At 42.2% G+C, this 21,921-nt stretch overlaps 1 protein-coding gene across 1 annotated transcript; it reads right to left on the bottom strand.

Moving 5' to 3' along the window:
- Positions 1-710: 710 nt before the first annotated feature.
- Positions 711-18,381, bottom strand: LOC139656494 (amyloid-beta A4 precursor protein-binding family A member 1-like). The gene is given in 14 exon segments (XM_071534093.1): positions 711-898; positions 2,177-2,317; positions 3,240-3,359; positions 4,171-4,383; positions 5,669-5,848; positions 6,750-6,958; positions 7,812-7,893; positions 8,969-9,001; positions 14,116-14,261; positions 14,685-14,724; positions 15,139-15,158; positions 15,453-15,513; positions 15,515-15,570; positions 16,431-18,381. Coding segments are annotated over 14 exon segments (3,324 nt in total). The 3' UTR covers positions 711-826.
- Between the last annotated feature and the right edge of the window lie 3,540 nt (positions 18,382-21,921).

Genomic DNA, 21,921 nt, shown 5'->3' with positions numbered 1-21,921 from the left:
TTTCACATTTAAGACAACAATATTAACAGAAAGGGTAATTAAATTAACATTATTGACATTGCAAAGCTACTTTGAGTGCAGAGTATCAAAACCTTGGGATGTGGAAATGGTGTGAAAGCTCAGGAACATATCTGCAGGTGGCAGGAGTCGGCCAGTCGATCTAATTCAGCCCAGAACATGGTTCACCAGGCGCTGAACATAGAAAATGTTTTGCAAATACATTTCTTGCATACATCAATACAGGAAATATTCTTTTATTGTCGAGTTAGGCCCATAGTTGAATTGGGAGTCCATTCACTTTCTGAATTAATAGCAATAAAATGCATTTGGCCCAAAGCCTGTAGAGTTTATTCAGTAGATTCTTACATGCATTCCCCTATAGCTAGACCGCTTTAGTCCAATTAAGACTTCATCGCTTGGGTCGCCCCGCTCCCAAGAGAGACAATTTGTAGGTCCATCATCATGAAAGTACATTCAATTATTATAACTATTTAAACCAAAGGTGTTCTTAACTCTATTTGCCACCTAGATATGCACAAATAAAGTCACAATCATCTTTGGTTATACATAAAACAAGTCACATTAACACTCCGCCTAGTGAAATAATCTGTGTCCTGCTGTCATACTGTAGATCTACATGTTTAGATGACAGATTCTGTACAGATTAAGGCAAGTCAGTGCTGATGAGATCAAAATACTTGTGATATCAAACAAGTTACAGAGAGGGGAAAGGTATTTAAACAAATCAAATATGGACAAACGACTAATAAATATAATAAAATGTGTGTTTCTATTCAGACGGGCTGTGAGAAGGGTGATGGTGTGGTCAGATGTAGACGGGTTGCTCCTGTGCAGTCAGCAGACGGTACATGGCTGCAGGCATCGTCTTCATGTGGATCTGGAGCAGAAACAAACGCAGTGAGGAGATTCAAACGCAGCAGCTTTAAAGGAGACGGGGGCTCCTTAAAGACATGTTTCCTCAAAAAGCAAATTAAAATGTTTCCATAACTTAAACAAGCAGGTAATTAATGATAAACTGCGACCGGATTGGTGCAGGTTGTAGCCTAAAGTCGGCCTATGCGAGCCCTCAGTGGTTTCTTTTAGTGTTTTTATCTGCTATTTTTATTTATTTTATCTAACAAATTTCCTCTCGGGGGCAATAAAGTTTTGATTGATTGATTGATTGATACTTTGTGCAGTCACTAATAAGGATGTTTATGAATCGGCCTAGTCAATGATCTGTTACTTAGGCCTATTTGTGATTGTGTGCAACATCAATCAATGTTATAAAACTAAAACATTAATTTAGCTTTTTTATTAGCATCTTGGTGTTTTCTGGGTTCAAGAGTCAAACTCTATCAAACCAACATGAAAGTCTGCAGTGTGGCGGCCTGAGAAACTTATAGGTGTTGTTGCTGTATCCTGTGGTTCTATATGCACAGTGGGGTTTTTTTAAATTTTTGGATGGACAGAGTGACTTATACCAGATGCTGGCTGCAGCTAAAAAAAAAACCCAAAACACTATTGGGATATTTTCCATGGAGGCTGGAAGTTATTGGATTGGAGACTGAGTTGGCTGAGTGAACGATGAAGTGCAGCGTCAGTGTTGTGCAGGTGAGCAGGATGATCAGTTCAGATAACGGGTGTAGAGGTGCGGTGTTTCTGGGATGCCAGAGCTCACATTTAAGCCTTCGGGATGAGTCAATGACATAATTCGGAAAAACCTATATGATGGGAGGTTCCCACCTGATAAACTCAATGGCCACCCTCCTTTCCTGTGACATTTTAACCCTAACCTTAATTTAAAAGCAGAAGGGATAGTGAGTGACAGTGACAAGGAATAGTGTTTCCTTAAATATGTTATTGATTATTTGAGGTGCAAAACACCATATATTTCTTTTAGAAAAATATGTTATCTGAAATTCTATTAATATTTCAAAAACAATAGGTGATTCTATATTTAAAACCATAACTGTTTTGTAAGCAAATGTGGCAAACTTTCATCATTTTTTCAATAATTTTGACAAAATAGTGTTCTTATGTTTTTGTTTTTTTCAGATGGTTGATTGCATGGTTGCATTTCGAAGATAGACTCTTCATTTAGTGTAGTTTCATGACCAGAGAGACACCAGTCCTCTATTCTGGTGTATGTGTAGGAGTTAATGCAGTCTCCTACCTCTCCCATAGCATTAGACAGGATCTGAACGATCTTCTCATGAGGCGTAGCCACGACGCTCTGGCTGTTGATCTCTATGATGCGGTGACCGACGCGGACGCCGCCCCTCTCAGCGATGCCTCCCCTCATCAGGCTGCAGATCTGCAGGCACACAGTGAGATAAACATAGATCAATAAACAGATAAACAGATAAATGACAGAGATGGAAAACATATCTAGCTCTCAGTATAACTGGGTTAGTTGTGTCTCTGTACCAAGAGAAGAGAAGAGAAGAGAAGAGAAGAGAAGAGAGGAGAAGATTGCACTTTATTGATCCCCTTGGGGAAATTCAGGTGGCAAACATCATCAAAACAATGATAAATCTCATTTGAAAGAAACAGAGTGGCGTTGAATTGAGGCTGATATTACCTGATTTTTACAAAGAGCACCTGCAGATATTGATTCTACAAAAAAGATCCAAGTAGTGCTTCAGTTTAATCATGAAAACAAATTCCTGTTCATCCACTGTACTGGAGAATTAAAGTGAACCTGATTCTGATACGTGTAGCTGAAGATGAAATGTTGGTATTGGATATGTTTTCCCTTTTAGGTGAATTAAACTCTCAGATAAAGAACCATAACAGTTTTAAAATGTTTTGAGCGACCAGTATACAATACATGCAGTCGTACAGCCAATCCAGATGACTGATGGAGTGTAAATCTCACGCATTCACTCTACAGTCTACCATAGATATATACGTGACACTTCAACTTACAGTCTCAAGACAGTGAGACTGAAATAATCATTCATCTGAAAGATGAATGAGTGGTCATTTCAGCATTTCACAATGCTGCTCCATGTCTGTTGCTAAGAAACTGTATCCCATCTGTAGAGGGGCGAGAGTCTCAGGGTGGAGATGCATGGAGGGTGTTGTTATGTTTGCAGCTCATATATTTTTTTTTATTTAATGAAAGGAAAACAATATTTCACCCAAAGTACAATTTGGCCAAATCCGTTCTATTAATTTCCATTTATTCTATCTCTGGTGGCATTACAGTAGCGATCTACTGCCCTGACACTCACAATGCCGTTCTGTACGCTGAAGCCCAGCTGGTATCTGAGGTCTGGCCTGCGGATGAGCACCATGGTAACGGGCGGACACCTGACAATATTCATCTTGATCCTGGACTGAGACTTCAGACCCTGAGGGAAGACAGAGCCACGTTAGCTATGGACTAAAACATATAAAAAAGCATTTCAAAAGAGCCATGTATCCGTTTTGGAAAAACATCATTACCTTTAATTTGTCATTCACACATTATTAAAAACACAGTATTTCAACCATGGAGTCCTTCATTAATTTTCAAATCAAGTCAAGTTTATTTCTATAATCCTTCATCACATTCATCCTACCTAGATCTAACTAATCAACAATGAGTCGCAGAACAAAATGATGCAATACAGTATGCAACAAAATAAAACACAAGGAAACAAAACAACATCAGACAACATGTCTACCAGGGTTGGGTCCAATTCATGAATGAACTCATCGAATCAATTCCAATTCAACTCAAGAATTGGAATTGAATTGGAAGTTAAATTTGATTCAATGAAATTCTGTTAAATTCCATGTTTTTTGTTTTTTCTTACCACATACCTCAGATTACTCATAGTCTTATATATCATCAATACTGAATATCATAAAATGTTAAAGGTGCCTTTCAGGTGGGATTTGATGGAGAACATGTAATCGTAATACATACATTATGATTGAATGTATTCGATTTGTTGAACTGTCTTTTATTTGATTCATAATGTTTGAATTATAATGTTTAGCAACAATCTCTCTTTGAAGTGGACTTTCATGGAATTTAATGGAATTCAATTGTCATTCCAATTCAATTCCAATTCTGTTTCCATAGAGCTCGGTGACATTCTAATTCCAATTCCGACTCCAGGCATGTGACGGCACAGATTAAAAAACGGAGGCCAAACTCAGAAAAGAGCAGCGTACCTTGATGATGCTCTGGCAGGTGTTGAGAGGCAAACCCACCAGGCTGGTCCCGTTGATGGTCATGATCTGGTCTCCGATGTTGAGTCGACCAGACTTTTCTGCCGGCCCAGCATGCATCATGCTAGCGATGATGACGGTGGGGAGGATTGAACCCCACCCCGACTCCACTATCACCACACCTAGGATCTCGCCTTTCTGCTTCTCTATGTAAACCTGTAATACAGAAGAGCGCAGATGTCATTTTGAACAGGGTCTTCCTCTTCCATGGTGCCGGATAGAGTATGGAAACATATCAGCGTCTTTAAATTATTAAAACCTCTCCTAGTTGAGTAAGGAAGTCAATCAAGCATCATTTCATATATTAATGCCTTGAACAGAGCTTTCTCTTTTCACGCCCATTACCTGTGAAATGCTCTGCCCACCCCAATTAGAGAGGCAAAGCTTGATGTTTTTCAGGCAAAACTTAAAACATATTTTATTCTCTAAATTCTATGGTGTACCTTATATAGTCTATCTGGTCCAACATCATGTAACATTCCACTTATTTATGTGCTATTTCCTTTGTATTGTTTCATCCTTGTTCTATACTATCTTATATGATATTCTATTATATTCTATGTGATATGAACTGTTTTTATTGTTCTTTTAAATTTCTCTTTTGTAAAGTGTGTTGGGACTTGTGATAATGCACTTTAAATACTTTAACTTGAATTTGAATAACGTTCAAAAAAGTGTGAAAACACACACTGATGAGGTGCAGACAATTGAGAACTGAAACAGCATTGAAGTATATTGTCGCACACTCAAGCTCTTATGCAGATTACTTTATTTATATCAGACCAATGTTTCGACAACACTTGTCTTCATCAGGGTAAACATCAGTGTAGAATACGACCTCAGACCCTTTCTGTGATTTCTCTTTATGTATTGAAAAAATGAGTTTTTTTTAGAGCTATATGTTGTATTTTATGAATTTCAATAGTCTGCTTTGCCTACTTGAATTTTGTATTTTTCTATAATGGTTTTCCATATTGTATTCCTATGCTGAATATCTTTTGCAGTCATGATAACTGTCAACACCAGGCATGACCTGTATGAAAGGAACCGGAATGCATATACACTTTTACCCTTAAAACGTTGATCTGACATAAATAAAGTAATCTGCATCGGATCTTGTGTGCGCAGCAATATCCTTCAGTGCTGAATAACGTTGCCATCATGGATAAACCTTGTAACTTCAATTTTCCGATTCATGTTCCAACTTTATTGTTTTTACCTGAACTGAAGGATTATGTCGTTCTTTACAGGTAGAACCAGCATCATGGTCCTAGAGCCCATGAAACTCATGAATACACGTTTTATCTAAGTTCCACAAGTTTACTGTTTGAAGATACAGCGTTTTCACCTGACAGCAGATGGAAAACATGATCCTATCCTCAGTTCTAGCATCAGAAATTTATTCCCATGTTGCTTTGCTGCCCTCTGCTGGTGCACTTACATCTCTGCAGTTCTCCGACTTGGAGAAGTGGATGAGGTCGTCGTTGTACATGTCCTGAGTGTTGAGCAGGTCGCTGTACTCCCTCTGGCTCAGATCCTCCGGGTCGATACCGTTCGCCCGGAGGAACTCCTGGTAGGCCACGCTGAAAGACTGGCCTATAGACTGGGCTATCAGCTGGGCCTGGGGGGGGGGGGGGGGAAGAGAGAGAAAGAGAGAGAGAGAGAGAGAGAGGGAGAGAGAGAAAGAGACAGAGACACACAGACAGACAGACAGACAGACAGACAGACAGACAGAGAATGAGAGGAGTTAAACCACATGGATGAATACGATATGAATGTTTCACAACACATGAACGAATGCAACTTTCATTCTCTAAGGGAATTTGTCCTGCACAGACCGAGCACAAACATCATGGTTAAAAGGCTTACTCAAATCCCATTAAGACACACATGCACACAAACACACACACACACACAAACAGGCATACACCCACGCAGACTATTATCACTGAACTACGTTCCTCCTTTATTCTAAGGTAACTGAGGTGGACCTTTACTACTACAACTACTATTACTACTACTGTGTACTACTAATACAGACAGAGACACACACACACACACACATACACATTTCAATTCTAAAACACTATCCATTCTGGGAAAAAATGTTGAAAAACAGGTTGCTCAATATTTCTAAGACAACCAATTAAAAACATTTTAATATTTTATATGCAAATAGCTCAAGATATCGAATAACTTAAAGCTACAGTAGGTAGATAACTTTTATGGAATAACATTTATTTAGAAGTAATATAAATAAATCGCCAAAGACGAGCAGGATAATATGTCTGAATCTCAGAAACAGCGGTAGCCCCGTTCCTCTGCTATTCTCATATCAAAGTGAAATGTGTGGAAACCCATCCGACCAATGAGGAGACGTCTGAGTCAGAAGGCGGGACTCCGGCCTGTCAATCACTCCTCCTGTCACTGACTAAGAGCAGTGGGAGGCGCGTCATTCGATTTCTTTCCTCCTTAACTCACAGAACCTGCAGCAGCTTTAAGCGAAGCCCGGGCAGACTTACATCCTCTGACTCGAAGACGTGGCAGATCATCCTGTACAGCCGCCGGTCGTCGTGGGTCATGGTGGCGTGCTCGGCGCTTCGGTCCAGCTGGTCCTGGGCGCTCCTGGACCGAACCATCTTCCCCCTGGCCATCAGCACCACCATGTTGCCTATGTCTGCTATGTAAGAGATTGTCCTCAGGGGCAGGTCCATTATAGACTCCTGTTGGCACAAAAAGACATGAGGTACTCTTTATTAATCCCAGAGGGAACTCACTGAGCTGCCATCTTCTTTTCTCTCCTGAGGTTATATAGGAAGTTTTAGCGAAAGTTTTTAAACCAGTAATACATGCCACATCTGCTATATATACAGTAAATGGTCCTCAAGAAGTGTTTGGAAATGCCTTCTACCATAAGAAAGCTTTTTAACCCCTTGAATTCTGATTTTCCCCTTAAATTTCCACTTAAGTAGCTTCAAAGTTAGATTTTTTTCCCATACTGTACGACTGTGTCACATCCATATTCTGTATCTGCTCATTCCAACGCATTGAAGCTATAGCTGTTTAATATTGAGTGAAATATTCAAACCCAAGGTGCCATTTTTATGGCTGCACCATTACATCAATTTCCCTGTAATTCAGCATGACATATTTGGTATCTTTGTAAACCTTGGGATCTTGACTAGAATTTAAAATGAAGTTCTGCGGGTTTGAACAAAGCTTGGCTGAGAAACATGTGTTTGTAATGAAGGACCCACCGGTGGGACCAGCAGGGTTGAAGATATCTTATATGAGACACATGTAGGCCTACAGGTGCATGGTTTGAGGCCTAAATGTTTGATTTCACTTAATGGGGCAGAGCACAAGCATAAGGAGCAGGTAGCGGATGTGAGGATCTTGCTCAAGGACTCTTTCACAGCAAGAAATATGAGGATCGAACCTGTGAACTTTCTTTTATGGGAATATCTCTTGGCACAATTCTGCTCTTCCTCCAATTTTGAAAATGTGTTCTATATTACACTATAAGGTAAGGTAAGCTAAGGTAAGGTATGCATCAGTAACATGTCCACATTATTATACCTGAGTGTCTGCATTGAGGACTTTGATCCTCTGTGTGGACATGAACAGATCCACCTCAGCGGTGGATGGAGCCTCACCGTCTGGACTCTGCAGAGAAACAGAGAGAAACAAGAAGAAAATAATCAAAAGTGAGGAACAGTAATGGAAGAAGGGAGCAGGCTTCACCACAACTGTCTTAGAAAAGGAATACTCAGTCAAAAAGCATCAAATCCAAAAGGGGTCATGAGCCTATCACAGTTGTCTGACAAAATCCTTGTATTTCCAAAATGGCGTTTCAGGAGGACAGCCTTGTTTTTAACTTGACAACATGCATTTTTCAATTTATCCAATAGGTTTGTGAAAGATTTTCAGTGCTCCAGGTCCAAACTATGACTAGAAGTTTATTTAAATCAGCATTAGACCTTCTCTAAACCTCAAACCTTAATTGATTTGATTTGAAAACATTTAGCACCTCTTGCTGTTATTTAGCTTAACAAATGCTCATTAACTATTATGACAACCGAGATTCACCAGGATGGAAATACAAGGCTGACCTGGCATTTTGTGGGTTTACAAAACATTTTGCAAAAATCTGGAATTATGTTAATTCAGAATAATGACAGAGTAGTTAAAATATATCACTGCACTATATCACTAATGACCAAATTTATCAAACATTCACACCAAAATATTACAATATTTTCTAATAAATTGCAAATGAGTATGTTTTACATTTAATTCAGTGTCATGAGCCTATAATTGTATTAAGAACAGTAATGATTAGGTATTCTCTCCTAAAAAACAGTATTGGTTTCCACCACAAAAATCCATCAACCTAAAGTAAAAGTGTTTCACAGAGGTGCTGCTACCTTATTGGATTTGAGAAACAATATCTTTAATCAGAATAAGAATCACTTAAATCATCACATACACAAACATAAATTAGCTTCATAACAAAGCCACACATGTAGCAGGCTGGCAAAGTTCAGAAAGGAATAACTGATGTTTATGTGCAAGAATTAATTTCACAAAGAATCTGCAGACTCGTGCACTAACAGCCTCCATATCTAATGTTAGCCATTAAATAAATATACATTTCTGTATACAAGACAAGTCATCTTTCGCATAAACACGTGACGCATTACACTCAAGACTATAGATAGAACAGCCAAAATTAACGTACCTTTTTCCTGTTCTTTGCCTGCTTTTGAGCCGCCTGCAGTGATCAGAAAGCAAAGAAGAGACTCAGAAAGAGAGCAGCCAGGGAAACAGTTAGAGAACAGAACAGGGAAACTGGCTTTTGGGCGGCAGGAGAAACACGATTGGCTCTCTCACTGTGGACAGTCTCTATTCCAAATGCCATGTTGAGGGACAAAGGACCTTAAAGGTGCGTGTGTGTGTGTACGTGCGTATATGTGTGTGCGTAAATGCGTGCTTGTGTGTTTGTGTGTGTGTGTGTGTGTGTGTGTGTGTGCGGGAGGTCAGTGATGTTTCACTGTCTATCACATCTGACAAAAGCATCCTGCCAGAGGCTGATGAAGCAAACATTATCAAAAGTTTCCTCTTCATCAATGTGACACAAGTTTCCCTGAGGAAACAAGCAGACTGTGTGTGTTACTGGCGGTTGTCGCACCACAGCTCAGTATTCGAGCTTGCTGTGAAGACAGAAGAACACCTTCCTGGTATTTTGGCTGTGCCGTTTTTTTCGCTCTATGTCTCTGTTGTCTCAAGGCTTAAAAAATCACTTTAACCTGCCTGCTCACCTTCATCTGCACTGATATGATTAAAGTGGATTTAATCTGTAAAATCCAAAACGGATCATAGCTTTTACCTGGATTCCCACAACAGTTTATTTAATTTAAACAGAGTTGCCCCTAATATTTTGTACACTTAGTGTATGCTATTTATGGTAACTAAACAAACATGCCATCACTATGTATTTAGGTCACTTCTTTGAACGGCGCCTCTTATTTGTTTCTGGAAACAAAACAATTTTGCCTTCTACTGGACTCTTTCATCCAAAACATCTTACAGTATGATGACTTCGTACTTTTTCAGCATGGGCAGCAGCACCAGTGGGAACTGAAGACCTAACTCTGGCATTACCATTAGGGCTGCAACTAACAATTATTTTCATTGTTGATTAATCTGTCGATTATTTTCTCGATTAATCGATTAGTTGTTTGGTCTATAAAATGTCAGAAAATGGTGAAAAATGTCGATCAGTGTTTCCCAAAGCCCAAGATGACGTCCTCAAATGTCTTGTTTTGTCCACAACCCAAAGATATTCAGTTTACTGTCATAGAGGAGTAAAGAAACCAGAAAATATTCACATTTAAGAAGCTGGAATCAGAGAATTTTGACTTATTTTTCTTAAAAAAATACTCAAACCGATTCATCGATTATCAAAATAGTTGGTGATTAATTTAATACTTGACAACTAATCAATTAATCGTTGCAGCTCTAATTACCATACACTGTTATTGCCATGCATATAAAGAATGAAGGTTCCCACACAGACGCATTGCCATCTCAACATCTTTTACTGTGTGCTAAATGTTTCAGTCAAAAGACTTTGAAATGTGTATCAAGGAACCTTCTTTCTTTGTATGGATAATCTTGAAATAAACAAAGATAGCCCGCACTCGGTTTCTTCTTATTTTATTTTTCTTTCTTCTTTGGGCACTGACGTTTTGGCTGTCTTCATGTGCAAAACAGCCAAAATGCTTGTGCCAAAAAAGAAAGAAAAATAAAATAAGAAGAAACAGAGTGTGGGCTATCTTTATTTATTTCAAGAATGTATTCATATTAACTGACGCACCAAAAATAAACATCAGAATTCTGTTTTTTGCAATTGGGCAAATTCATTTGTCCAATGAGTATACAGTTGCACCATGAATCTACTCATGGGATCTAAGGTGTGCTGATTTATGCAAGCTTTATTTTCACTTTATTGTATTTTCATTTCCATTTTGCTGATATTTATTGACTTTTGTTTTACTTCTTTTACTTATTATACTTTATTTTCACAACATCAGGATACTTTATTTTCACTTATCCTCACCTTTGAGATTTTTAGAAACCGTAGAGTATCGAAGGAGATATGGTAGTAATAATATATCTGTTCAGTCTGAAGCAATGTCTCCCCAGATGTCACTCTGCCTAAACACATTTCATTTATAGTGTGTTGAATGGAGAAGCGTCACATGGGTCTCATGTTGCTTCGGAGACCGTTTCACCACGGTCGAGGAAATTGTTCTGGGGGAAACGGCGGTCTGCAGACGCACCCTGACACGTCTCATGGCTTTCTGGGCCCGCAGCAAACACGTCTGTCTATTCATAGTGTCCCGTTTCATCCGTGGGCGTGAGGGGCGTAACGTGCCGCCGCATCGTCAGGAGGTCAAGTCTGACTCCTGACCTGTGCTGGATGCCATCATCATCACGCTCCTTTTATTAAGTGTGATGTCGTCCTCAGTTTTATCTATTTTTTTTGTATTCCATTTCCATTTCTTTAGTTGCCAGACAACCGGTATTTATGATCAGCGAACAGCTGCATTCACTCTGCCTTAAAGGATTGAGATGCTCAAGCAGCGCCTTCGTGGTCATTTAATTTTGGTAAAGTCAGTGTCATCTTTCATAAAACCTACTTTTACTGACTTGTTGTATCTGCCTGTTTATTTACTCTGTAATCCTGTTTTTATTTTTTATTATTTTGTGAGCTTGGAGTCATAAGTTTCTATCTGGGCAGAGTGCAGTTCTGAGATACTGAGCATCAAAGATTTGACATCCCATCTGGCAAAACTGTAATGGGCTGTCTATCTTTTTAAATATTTAACCCAAAAAGGTTTCTAAAAATATATATATAATAATAATGCCACACAAGTAAAATTCAAAGATCATGAATATGTGGGTAACTCAATTTTGACCTAAAAGTCAGATAGAACCTTATAATTCCAAGCTCACAATTTATCTTTTTGGCCTTTTTCTCGTTTTATTGTCTGTAAAGCACTTTGTAACTGTTTTGAAAAGTGCTTAATAAAGTTAAAAACAACAAAAGCAAAAATGATTTGATACAAAATGCATGCAATACTGTATATCACAATAACATTATGAACTAACTGTACTATAACTGATCTATCCTCTGCTTTCAGATGAGTGAAGTTTGAGGAGAGAAGGAAGATGAATCTCCCTGGTGGCGTCTCATCCTAATTATGCCTGTGGTCCCATATTGACGTTCACTACTGAACTGCTGGAATTCTGTTCAAAAGTATTGGAAATATTGAAATGCAAGGATTAGCTACATTATCAACGCAAAGTTGAATCTGCCCTTGACTCTGCTCTCAGTTTACCGATGATCTGTGCAACGTTTCTCCCTATTCTCTGTCCAGTGCAGAATTCAGGGTTTAAAATTAACACTGCCCACCACCAACATGCTGCCTGGGACTGGGAAGTCTGTCAACCCTCCCAGCCAGTTAGCCAGTCAGCCTCCTATCAGTCGTTTCTACTCTAAGAATAGAACCACTTGACAGCTAAGAAATGAAGCTGGCTGGTGAAATAATGCATCCAGAAGACACTGGGTCTGGATGATGGAAAAGTTAGTTTCACGCCTCATTTCACTCCTCAGCCAGACAGATCTGCAGGTAACAACCGATACGAAAGGTTGTCAGGAGGTTGTCCTTGTCAACAAAATGTGTCAATAAATAAATAAAGCTTTTGCACACCTGAGAGGCAGTCTTGGTGACAGGTGTGTAGAAGAACAATAGTCCACAAAAGCAGAGAAAACACCTGCTGCACACTGTCTGCATTTGCACATGAAGATGCTTGACTAAAACGTTGCCTCCTTGTAAATGTTATTATTTTTTGATGTGCAGATAGTATACAGGTGTTTTCTCTACTTCTGTGGTTCTTCTAAGCACTTCTCACTAAGACTGCCTCTCAGGTGTCCAAAAGCTTTCTTTATTTACTGACACATTTTGTTGACAAGGAGCTCCAATTCCTGGTTACCAATTCCTCCCATCACAGAGAAACCAGTCAGAAGCCATGAACAAGATCATTGACTGTCTCCTGAACAACACAGTGTCTATCCAGGAAACTACTCAGCTTGTTTTAAATGTTTTAAAATGTCTTAAAATCCTAACTGATTTTGAAAATGTGGGACTCTGCACACATAAAGACAGATTTCACCGATTTTTTTGTCTTTCAGTCGTCAAAAGGTCCACACTAGACAATTAGGGACATCAGCCAGCACACCTTTTAGTGATTGTACTTGATTGCAGTGAGGTGTCTTGGCTTTGTGTCTCTACAGTGGCAGAAGTAGCATTGTACTCAGCCTTGCTACTTGAAAATGAGGGAGTCTATCTGTATAGTCCATCAAGGAAGGCCTCGACACACGGCCCATTTGTTACTGTCTCTTTTGTCTTCGCACTTTCCTGTTCTCTTCCTAACACTTCTCCACATTATGTGCTTTATTTCTGTTTCTGTTCTCTTCTCATAATTTCTGGTGACATGGCTATCCACCTCATCATCATACTGTTTCTAACCTCATCTGTCCCCTTTATGTTTCATTGCACTCAGACCATCATTGTGTCCTGGAGCTGTCAGTCAGCCATCCAGACAGCTGGGTTTGTGTCAGCCCACACTCTCTGAATTTCGTGAAAGTGGAAATGTCTTATTCCTCCTCTCTCACACTTGTCTATTTCATCATTTGAATGTAACCTACCTTTCCCCCATTCACGCCATCTGTGTCAAACTACTTGACATCTCACTGCGCACCACCTGCCTTCAAGTCACTCAGTTACTCCTCTTCTCAAGAAATCTGCCCTTGACCCATAAGACGACAAAAACCTCAGATAGATATTCTTTTTTTTCCTAAGCTTGTGAACAATGCTGCCTCTATCAACTCTCTCAGTATCTCATGCAGAATAACCAGTACCATACCACACTTTAAAATGATACTAGCTGGTACATAGCATTGCGTTGGCTGGCCTACTCCTCCTGGTGGCTCAGTGGGCTAAGACAAATACCATGTAAATGCAACATGCCCAGCACCTTTGTCACATGTCATCCCCCCCTCTCTCTCCCCCAGTCTTTCCTGTCTCTCTCAACTCTAAACTGTCTCATAGAGGCACAAACAGTGATCCTTGCACTCCTTACTGTAGGATACCTGTAATGTTGGTGATCTAGGAAAAAAGCTTATTCTATTGTTGCACTTATTATAACTCGCTCTGGATAACAGCATCAGCTAAATGTCTAAAATGTAAGTAAATGTAAGAGAGACAATATGAAGTGAACGTGGCATTAAACCAAACCAAAGTTGTAATTTACTCTCACCCTGACTCGGCTCATGGCCTCCTGCGCCTGCTGCATGCGGGCGCTCTTTGTGGGTGTCCTCTCCGACAGCAGGTGGGTGGAGCCAAGGTAGCTCGCTGCAAAGATGATGCCGTCAATCAGGTCTTCAGGGTCGCATGGTCCTGGGACTGCACAGATCAAACACACATATGTGTTAGGAAAATGTGTGTGCATACATATAGTACATGCTAGCAGATTCACACACACACATAATTTGAAAAATGCAAAAGCGGTGGCAATGACCTAATAACCCAAGTACTACACCCTAAAATTCTATTTAACTTTTAGCAGATAGCAAGGTGTGCTTTTGATATGAGAAAAGAACATGTGTGCACACACTCACATACACAATACACACACACACACACACACACACACACACACACAGATTGTAAAATGTTATATGGTAACTGGCAGTGACACACTACAAGGTACCAGTATGCATCTGAGTTAGAAGTTAAAAATACTAAGTTTCACTAGATGAATAGTATGAAGATGAAGATGAGGATGAAGGTATATGAAGGTATGAATGTAATATGAGTGCCACTCACCTTCCACATATGTGGGAAACTGGGGCAGAGATCTGCGTATCTGGAAAGGAAAATAAAAGACAAAGTATATTACCATGTATATATTTACAGCCGCATGTCTCCCCCCTTACTCATGTCTCCATTAGTTTATTTGCTGTCAACCATTTAGCTGCTGACAGATGAAAACTTTGTAAAAGGTTCACTTTTCAGGAGTTTAGATTGACAACCTTTCATTTTTGAAATTTTATCTTGACTTCTGAATGGGTTTCATACGCCTGCAGGTCAGAATCTTGCTCTACTAAGGAAACATGTAAAGCTTTGGTTCAAGCAAAAACTGAAATTAAATTCACAAAAAATTGGGTTAGGGTTAGTTATGGAGAGGTTTTTCCTTTGAGACCAGCGATTTACCCCCAAATATCACACCCCGAAGCCAACTTGAGAGCACACTATGTTCTCTAAAGTAAACTGCACTCACCTCTTGGACAGATGGTTGCTGTGGAGTTGGAGGTGACTGTGGCTGGACTGGTGGCTGTGGCCGTGGCTGCTGAGGCGGTGGATGTTGATGCTGATGCTGATGTTGATGTTGATGTTGATGTTGATGTGGATGTGGATGTGGATGCTGACGCTGTTGATGTTGATGTTGATGTTGATGCTGATGCTGATTAGGCAGCATGTGTGGGTACGGTTGTGGTTGCGGTTGTGCATATGGTTGCGGCGGCCTTGCGGAGTCCCTCTGCGGAGCCTGGTGGCCTTGGTGGAGTTGGTTGTGTTGGTGCTGTTGGTGATAATGTTGGTGATGCGCCCTGGATGACTCCGCCCTCACCGGACTGACAGGCTCCCGGACCGGAGCTGAGGTGTAGTGGGATGGAGACTCAGACACCGACTGAGAGGGGGACTGAGGGACAGACTGAGAGCGATGGAGAGAGAGAGAGAGAGAGAGGGAGAAAGGAGAAAAACAGGCTAGTATAAATATCATTCCTTTGAAAATGTGCTATACATACACAGCAACTCAGTCACATATACTCACTCACAGTTAGTGTAATTGAGTAGCTTTTTGTGTATTTGTACTTTTTTAAGTGCTTTTTAAAGTCAGTAATTTCACTTTTTCTTAAGTACGTTTGTACTGAAGTATTGTACTTCCCTACATTTTAAATCACATCCATTACAGAGTACATTTTGTGGCTCTCCATAAGCAACAGAAACTGGACACTGGACGTGTAAATTGACAAATTGTGGAGCCATTCACAGTGAACGGTCAGAGAGAAAAGAAGAGAAGAGTAATCTGGCTTTACTTTGTTTGTGCACTTTATTTTGTAATTTCCAGTTTTTCGCAATTAAAAGAATCTAGTTTGAACTCTGTCCTCTCGTCCTTTTAGAATTGCATGGGAAAGATCACATCTAAAAATGTTCTCTTTTCTAAAATGTAACTCTGTAACTTTTACTCCAAGTACATTTTAAATGAGCTGCTTTTTACTTTTACTAAAGTAAATTTTTACACCAGTACTTTTACTTCTACTCTAGCTGAGCAGGATCTTCTATAACTCTTTCCACCACTGGCGATACATGAGGCAGGTTTTGGGCAATAATCCCAGTGACAGAAATGAGAGCCAGAGTTATAAATCTGTTTGAATGCTTCCTGGAAACAATAAAATTTGATTTAATCAATGCAACAATGCTGATGCAACTCCTTGGGCAATGTTGCCCACATCAGCACTGCCCTGATTCTTGTGCCTTGTGCATCATTACCTTCACAAAACAAAAAGCAGCAATGAATTGAACTCATACTAACATGGCAGACGGCGGTCTGCTGTGGGTATCCGTCCTCAGTGGGGCTGACCTCCTGCCTCATCACCCAGATGGGCTCCACAGGCTGGTCAGGTGTGTAGGGTGAGCGCACCGTCTTCGTCTTCACTTCCTCAATCGCCTCCTTGATGTCTTTAATAGCCAGACTGATGGCATCTCCTGAGCCCTTGACCGCTTCCTCCCCTGAGAGACCCAGCCTGGCCTGCTCATCCTGGGCTTCGCCTGAGCTGCTCTGCCCCGATGAAGGGCTCTTCACCTGGGCGTCTGCGTGTGCATGCCTGGGCGCCGGCCCGAGGCTTTTGGGAGGGGGGCTTCCGTCGCCGCTGTCGCCCTCTCCGTCCGACTGGCCGTCGTAGTGGTGCAGTCTGCTGCCGACGGAGCGGCCTTGGCAGGCTGGGGTCGGATGCGAGCCGCGGTCTCGGGCCTGCCTGGGGGCGGGAGGGGCTCGCTTGGCGGGGGAGGTCGGAGCCTCTTTTTGTACATTCTCCTGTCTATGGCTGGAATAGGGCTCCTGGCTGGGCTCCTGATGCGCCTCGCTAGGCTCAGACCTCCTGCCTGATCGTCTGCGAGGCTCTCTGTGTAACTCTGGGTAGGACACCTTAAGAGGCTCGGGAAAGGAGCTAGGGTAGGATTTTGCGTAGGGTTCAGAGTACGACTCACAGAGAGGTTCGGGGTAAGACTTCTGGTGGGACTCTGTATAAAAGTCTGCATAGGTTTTCGGATAGGAGTCGGTGTAGGATGTGGAGTGGGACAGCGAACAGGAGTCAGAGCAGCCCTCGTCTTCTTCAGGCAGCGGGTCGTCGTCAGGGGGAGGGCTCTCGCTGGGGTCCTCGCCGTACTGGTCCAGCCGGGGGAACGGGGGTGTCTCTGGGGACGAAGGGGGGGTCGGTGACTGGAGGGGCGGCGGGCTGTGGAGAGGTCCGTCCATACTGAGCGAGGCAGCGCTCTCTGTGTCAGAACACAGATCGCTGATTTCAGCTCCCTGGGTCACATTCTCCTCTACCGCCTCATCTGTTACTCCTTCCTGCTCCTCCTCCATCTCCTCCACTCTCTCCGCATGCTCCTCCCCTCCGTCATCGACCGTCTGTATGTTGTCATGACTACAATCAGAGTGACCTGCGGCTGAGTGACACTCTCCGTCTTCCTCCTGCTGCTCTTTCTCCTCCTCCTGCCCCTCCTCTTCCTCTTCATCCTCCACTTTACTCTCCTCCACCTGAGGAGAGGGAGTGTGTTGGTGCTGAAGCTGCAGGTCGGGGGTTTGGGGATTGGGTGTGAGCTGCGGGGGGGCAACAGCAACAACGGGCGCCTTATCAGGAGACCCCCTGTCCTGCGATTGGTCCGTCACAGGAGCATGTGATGAACGCTGCTGCTGCTGCACCTCTGCTGGACCTTGTCTCTCGTCTGCACCAGGTGACTGTCGCCGTGGCAACGAAGGATCCTGTATCTCTCTGACTGGCTGCCTCTGCCTGTGAACTCTGACCCGGGGGTTGGGGTCACCCTGGCGGCGGTAGCGGGCCACACCGGGACGGGGCTGCTGGACGGGGCGAGGTTCCGCGTCCAGACTGTCTCCCTGCTCCTGCCTGGACGGGACAGGGACTGGCGCGGGACCCTGACCCTGACTTTGGCCCGGCTCCTGTCCTGCCGGACGGCGCCTGCGATGCCGCGGGGGTCCGCGAGCTGCGGGAGGGTGGTGGTGGTGAGGAGGGGGGTGATGATGATGATGGTGGGAATGATGATGATGATGGGGATTCAGTTCTCCATCCTGGTTGAGCATCTGGCAGGGCCTCCAGGAGCGCCTGACAGGGGGTTCTCCCGCTGGAGTCCCGTTGGGCTGCCGGCTGCGGGGAGGCGCAGCGCCCGCCTTGTGCTCCTCCCCTTCAGCCCCCGACCCCTCTCCCTGATACTTGTGGCTCATGGCTGGGGCGCGACCGGACTCCGATTCTCAGAACATACTCCTCGTTTCACCAAGGAAACCCCACTCATAGCACCTGGGAGAGACGGGGAAGGATGCAAACAGAAAAGAGTCAAATCACACAGGCAGATGGCAAACTAAAGGGGTACAAGGTGAAACAGAGGACTTATGAGGGTTTATCATTATTAACAATAATAATAATAATAGTAATAATAACAATGATAACTTTATTTATATAGCACTTTTCAAAACAGAGTTACAAAGTGCTTCACAGGAATAAAAGAAAAGTAACCGCTTGTAATTCAATAGGATCAAGCATGGCAGGTGGCACCATAATCAGTTATCCACTGGAGGAAAACATTTATGTCATTTTTTTATTTTGTGATGATATTGATATGATATTGTATGATGCCTGAGGGGACTTTATTTTTCAAGGCTGGCACAGAAAAACATGGGCAAATTACAAAACATTTATTAGTTAACAACGTTAAGCCAACATTTTGCCAAGTGATGCACAAATCAGCCCAGTGCCTCCACAGTTTTACGTGTAATTTGGGAGGCTTTGGACCAATAATAAAACTTATTAGAGGGAATCCGGTGGGTTCTGAAGTTTTCAAATTACACTAAACTTCAAACGTGAACATCAGATATTAATACTATCTTGATAAATCCACCTTGCGGGCTTGGTGGTCCACTGGCAGCAGTAACATAAATTTCAACAAGGCTGCATTTATGATAATGTGGTTACTTAAGTTTTATTGCTTCATCAACTTTGCATTGAAAATTTACGAGCTACTGTGGCTTGTTAAATTCCCCATGCATGTGCACACACACACACACACACACACAAAGGAGTGTTACAGCAATGAGTTGGCAGCCCTCATACAGAGTGATAGATATACTGTAGATAAGTAGAGCGTCAGGCCCGGGACTATACATCTCTATACTGCTAATAGCAAAACCTAAATCCGCTGGGATTCATCTGGGCATGCAGTGCACTTTAATCTGCAGCACATTCACCCTCCACCAGCATCCTCCAGCAGCTGGCAGATGGCACCGGATAGGAGGAGAAAGAGAACTGAGGGAGAGGAGGAGGAGGACGAGGAGCAGGGAGAGGTGGCGCAGAAGGAAAGGGAGGGACCAAGCTCTGATATCTGATAAGACCTGACAGAGAGAGATGGATAGGGCAGCAGTCTGAATACTAAATGCCCTCTGAGTCATAAGCACAGTTTTGATCTTTATTTAGTATGACTACACTATCTGGGAATCCATCAGTTGTAGCCTATTCCAGACTTTAGTGAGACCAAATATGTTGAGAAAGGACACTAGAATGTGTTCTTGCTAGATGTGACTTTTCAATATTGTTTGCAGAAAATGTGCACAGTGGAGAAAAGTGTAGAGTCTGGTTTTTTTTTAGAAAAAGTCAAGCTAAAGCTTGTTTATGTACAAAAGCTTTTTGGTATGGCTCCCCTGCATGTTTCGTTAAAGCTGTGTTCATCAGGGAAAGTTATTTGTCTGACCTTAATAATGAAAAGAATTCAAAGATATGTGAGCTGGTCTACTGTAGAACTGAACAATATCCCCTATCCCCAGGCTCCTTGTCCCATACTCATGCCTGATTTTTGTTTTGAGCTTTATTTTATTTAAAGTTAAGTTTGTAGATTATTTTATTCATTGTACTTGCAATTCAGCTTTCTGCTGCTACATGTTCAATGTGAGCTGACCTCTGTTTACCTTTGTAAGCTGCAATAAGCCATAAACCATAACCATATGGCTCAGTGCATCTACTCTTGATCCAACATGTGTTTGATGTTGAAATGAGAGGCAGTAGAAGGTGCACAGAGCTCGATTTTTCTTTGTTTTGTTTGTTTGTTTTACAATAAAATGCTCATAAAATGTTCTAATAAACCCCTTGGTGTTTATTCATCTGCACAATCTGTCATTTTTTCCTCGTCTTTCTTTGTTTTATCATCTTATAGGCCTGTGTGCAGATAAATAAATTCTAGACTTTAAAATCAAATAGGATAGAGATAGAGGAGACACTGAGAGCAGAGGTTAATGTTCCCTCCCAAGTTGAACCAGTAACCTGAGCACAACACGGGACAGACTGAAAGTGGCCCGCTCTGCCTGTGGCTACAGACTGGATGGCAGCGGTTGGGTGCCTCGGGGAAGGGTGGGGTGGGGTGGAGGGGAGGGGTGGGGCGGGGTGGTGGGGGTGGTGGGGGGGGGTTGCCCGGGTCACAGATGGCCTGGCAGAGTGGCAGAGGCGGACCGGCCTGCAGAGCTGTGAGCTGAGTGCTGCACCTCCATCTGTCAAGTTGCAGTGAAAGCCACAGGCCGGAGGATTTACTAGCCCATTAACTCCCTGATCTTACGCTGACAGACAGACACACACTGAGCCACACACACACACACACACACACACACACACACACACACTGAAGAACACACACAAACACTCCCATGCAATTTGTGCTAGTGTACTTGTGGGGGCCTTGACTATTCCCTAGACCTTAACCCTAACCTTAACCCTCTGCATTACATGCCTGTCTATCCACAAGGATAGATAGATAGATAGATAGATAGATAGATAGATAGATAGATAGATAGATAGATAGACAGATAGATAGATAGACACATAGATAGACACATAGATAGACACATAGATTGATTGATTGATAGATAGATAGATAGATAGATAGATAGGAGGAAGGAAATAAAGAGAAGAAATAAATAAATCTATCTATCTATCTATCTATCTATCTATCTATCTATCTATCTATCTAACCCTAACCCCAAACCTTAATCCTAAATTAATCATAATCTCCACCCTTACCCTAACCTAAATTTAATCCTCACTCCAATTTTAACCATACACCCCAGTCCTAATCTTAAACTGAGGACCAGCCAAAATGTCCCTATACTGGAAGATTGTCCTCATCTTTCTATTCTTGAGAGAACATTTGGTCCTCATAGGTGTGGAAATACATGAACACACACACACACACACACACACACACACACACACACACACACACACACACACACACACACACACACACACACACGCATCAATAGGCTTACTGGTTACATTGTGTTTACATGTTTATCTTACACCACATTCCAGAGAGACACGATTAAACCGAGAACAAGTGTCAAACTGGCAGATGCTTTTATTCTGAAGGTCCAGTGGCTTAGAGGAGGATATTTTTTTTAAAATATCCGCCCTGGCCTCTACGTCTACGCTATAGATAATTAAAAAACTACAAAATGAGGCTGTTCCTTGTGGGACGGTGCTCAAAATCAATTAGCGACCAACCCACTACGTCCCCCCCTTTTAAAATGTGCTTATGATAATGACTCGTGAGGCCAAGGTGCAGTTTCCAAATCATTATCATGTAACTCACTATATGCGCACATCGCCTTGTAATATATAGGTGCCACTCTATTCCAGCGCGGGACAGTGTAGCCCACGCCACCCTAAAGCGGACCAAACGTAGGCCAGCAGATGTATTTTATAACATAAAGACTGTCGGAAAGGTG

This window comes from Centroberyx affinis, unplaced genomic scaffold (assembly GCF_046629955.1).
Source record: "Centroberyx affinis isolate AG114_WGS23_722 - 3 ecotype Tasmania unplaced genomic scaffold, CSIRO-AGI_Caff_v1 ptg002483l_1, whole genome shotgun sequence".
NCBI classification, from domain to species: domain Eukaryota; kingdom Metazoa; phylum Chordata; class Actinopteri; order Beryciformes; family Berycidae; genus Centroberyx; species Centroberyx affinis.
Note: the sequence above shows the minus strand (reverse complement) of the source record. Positions and strands in the feature narration are given on the sequence as shown.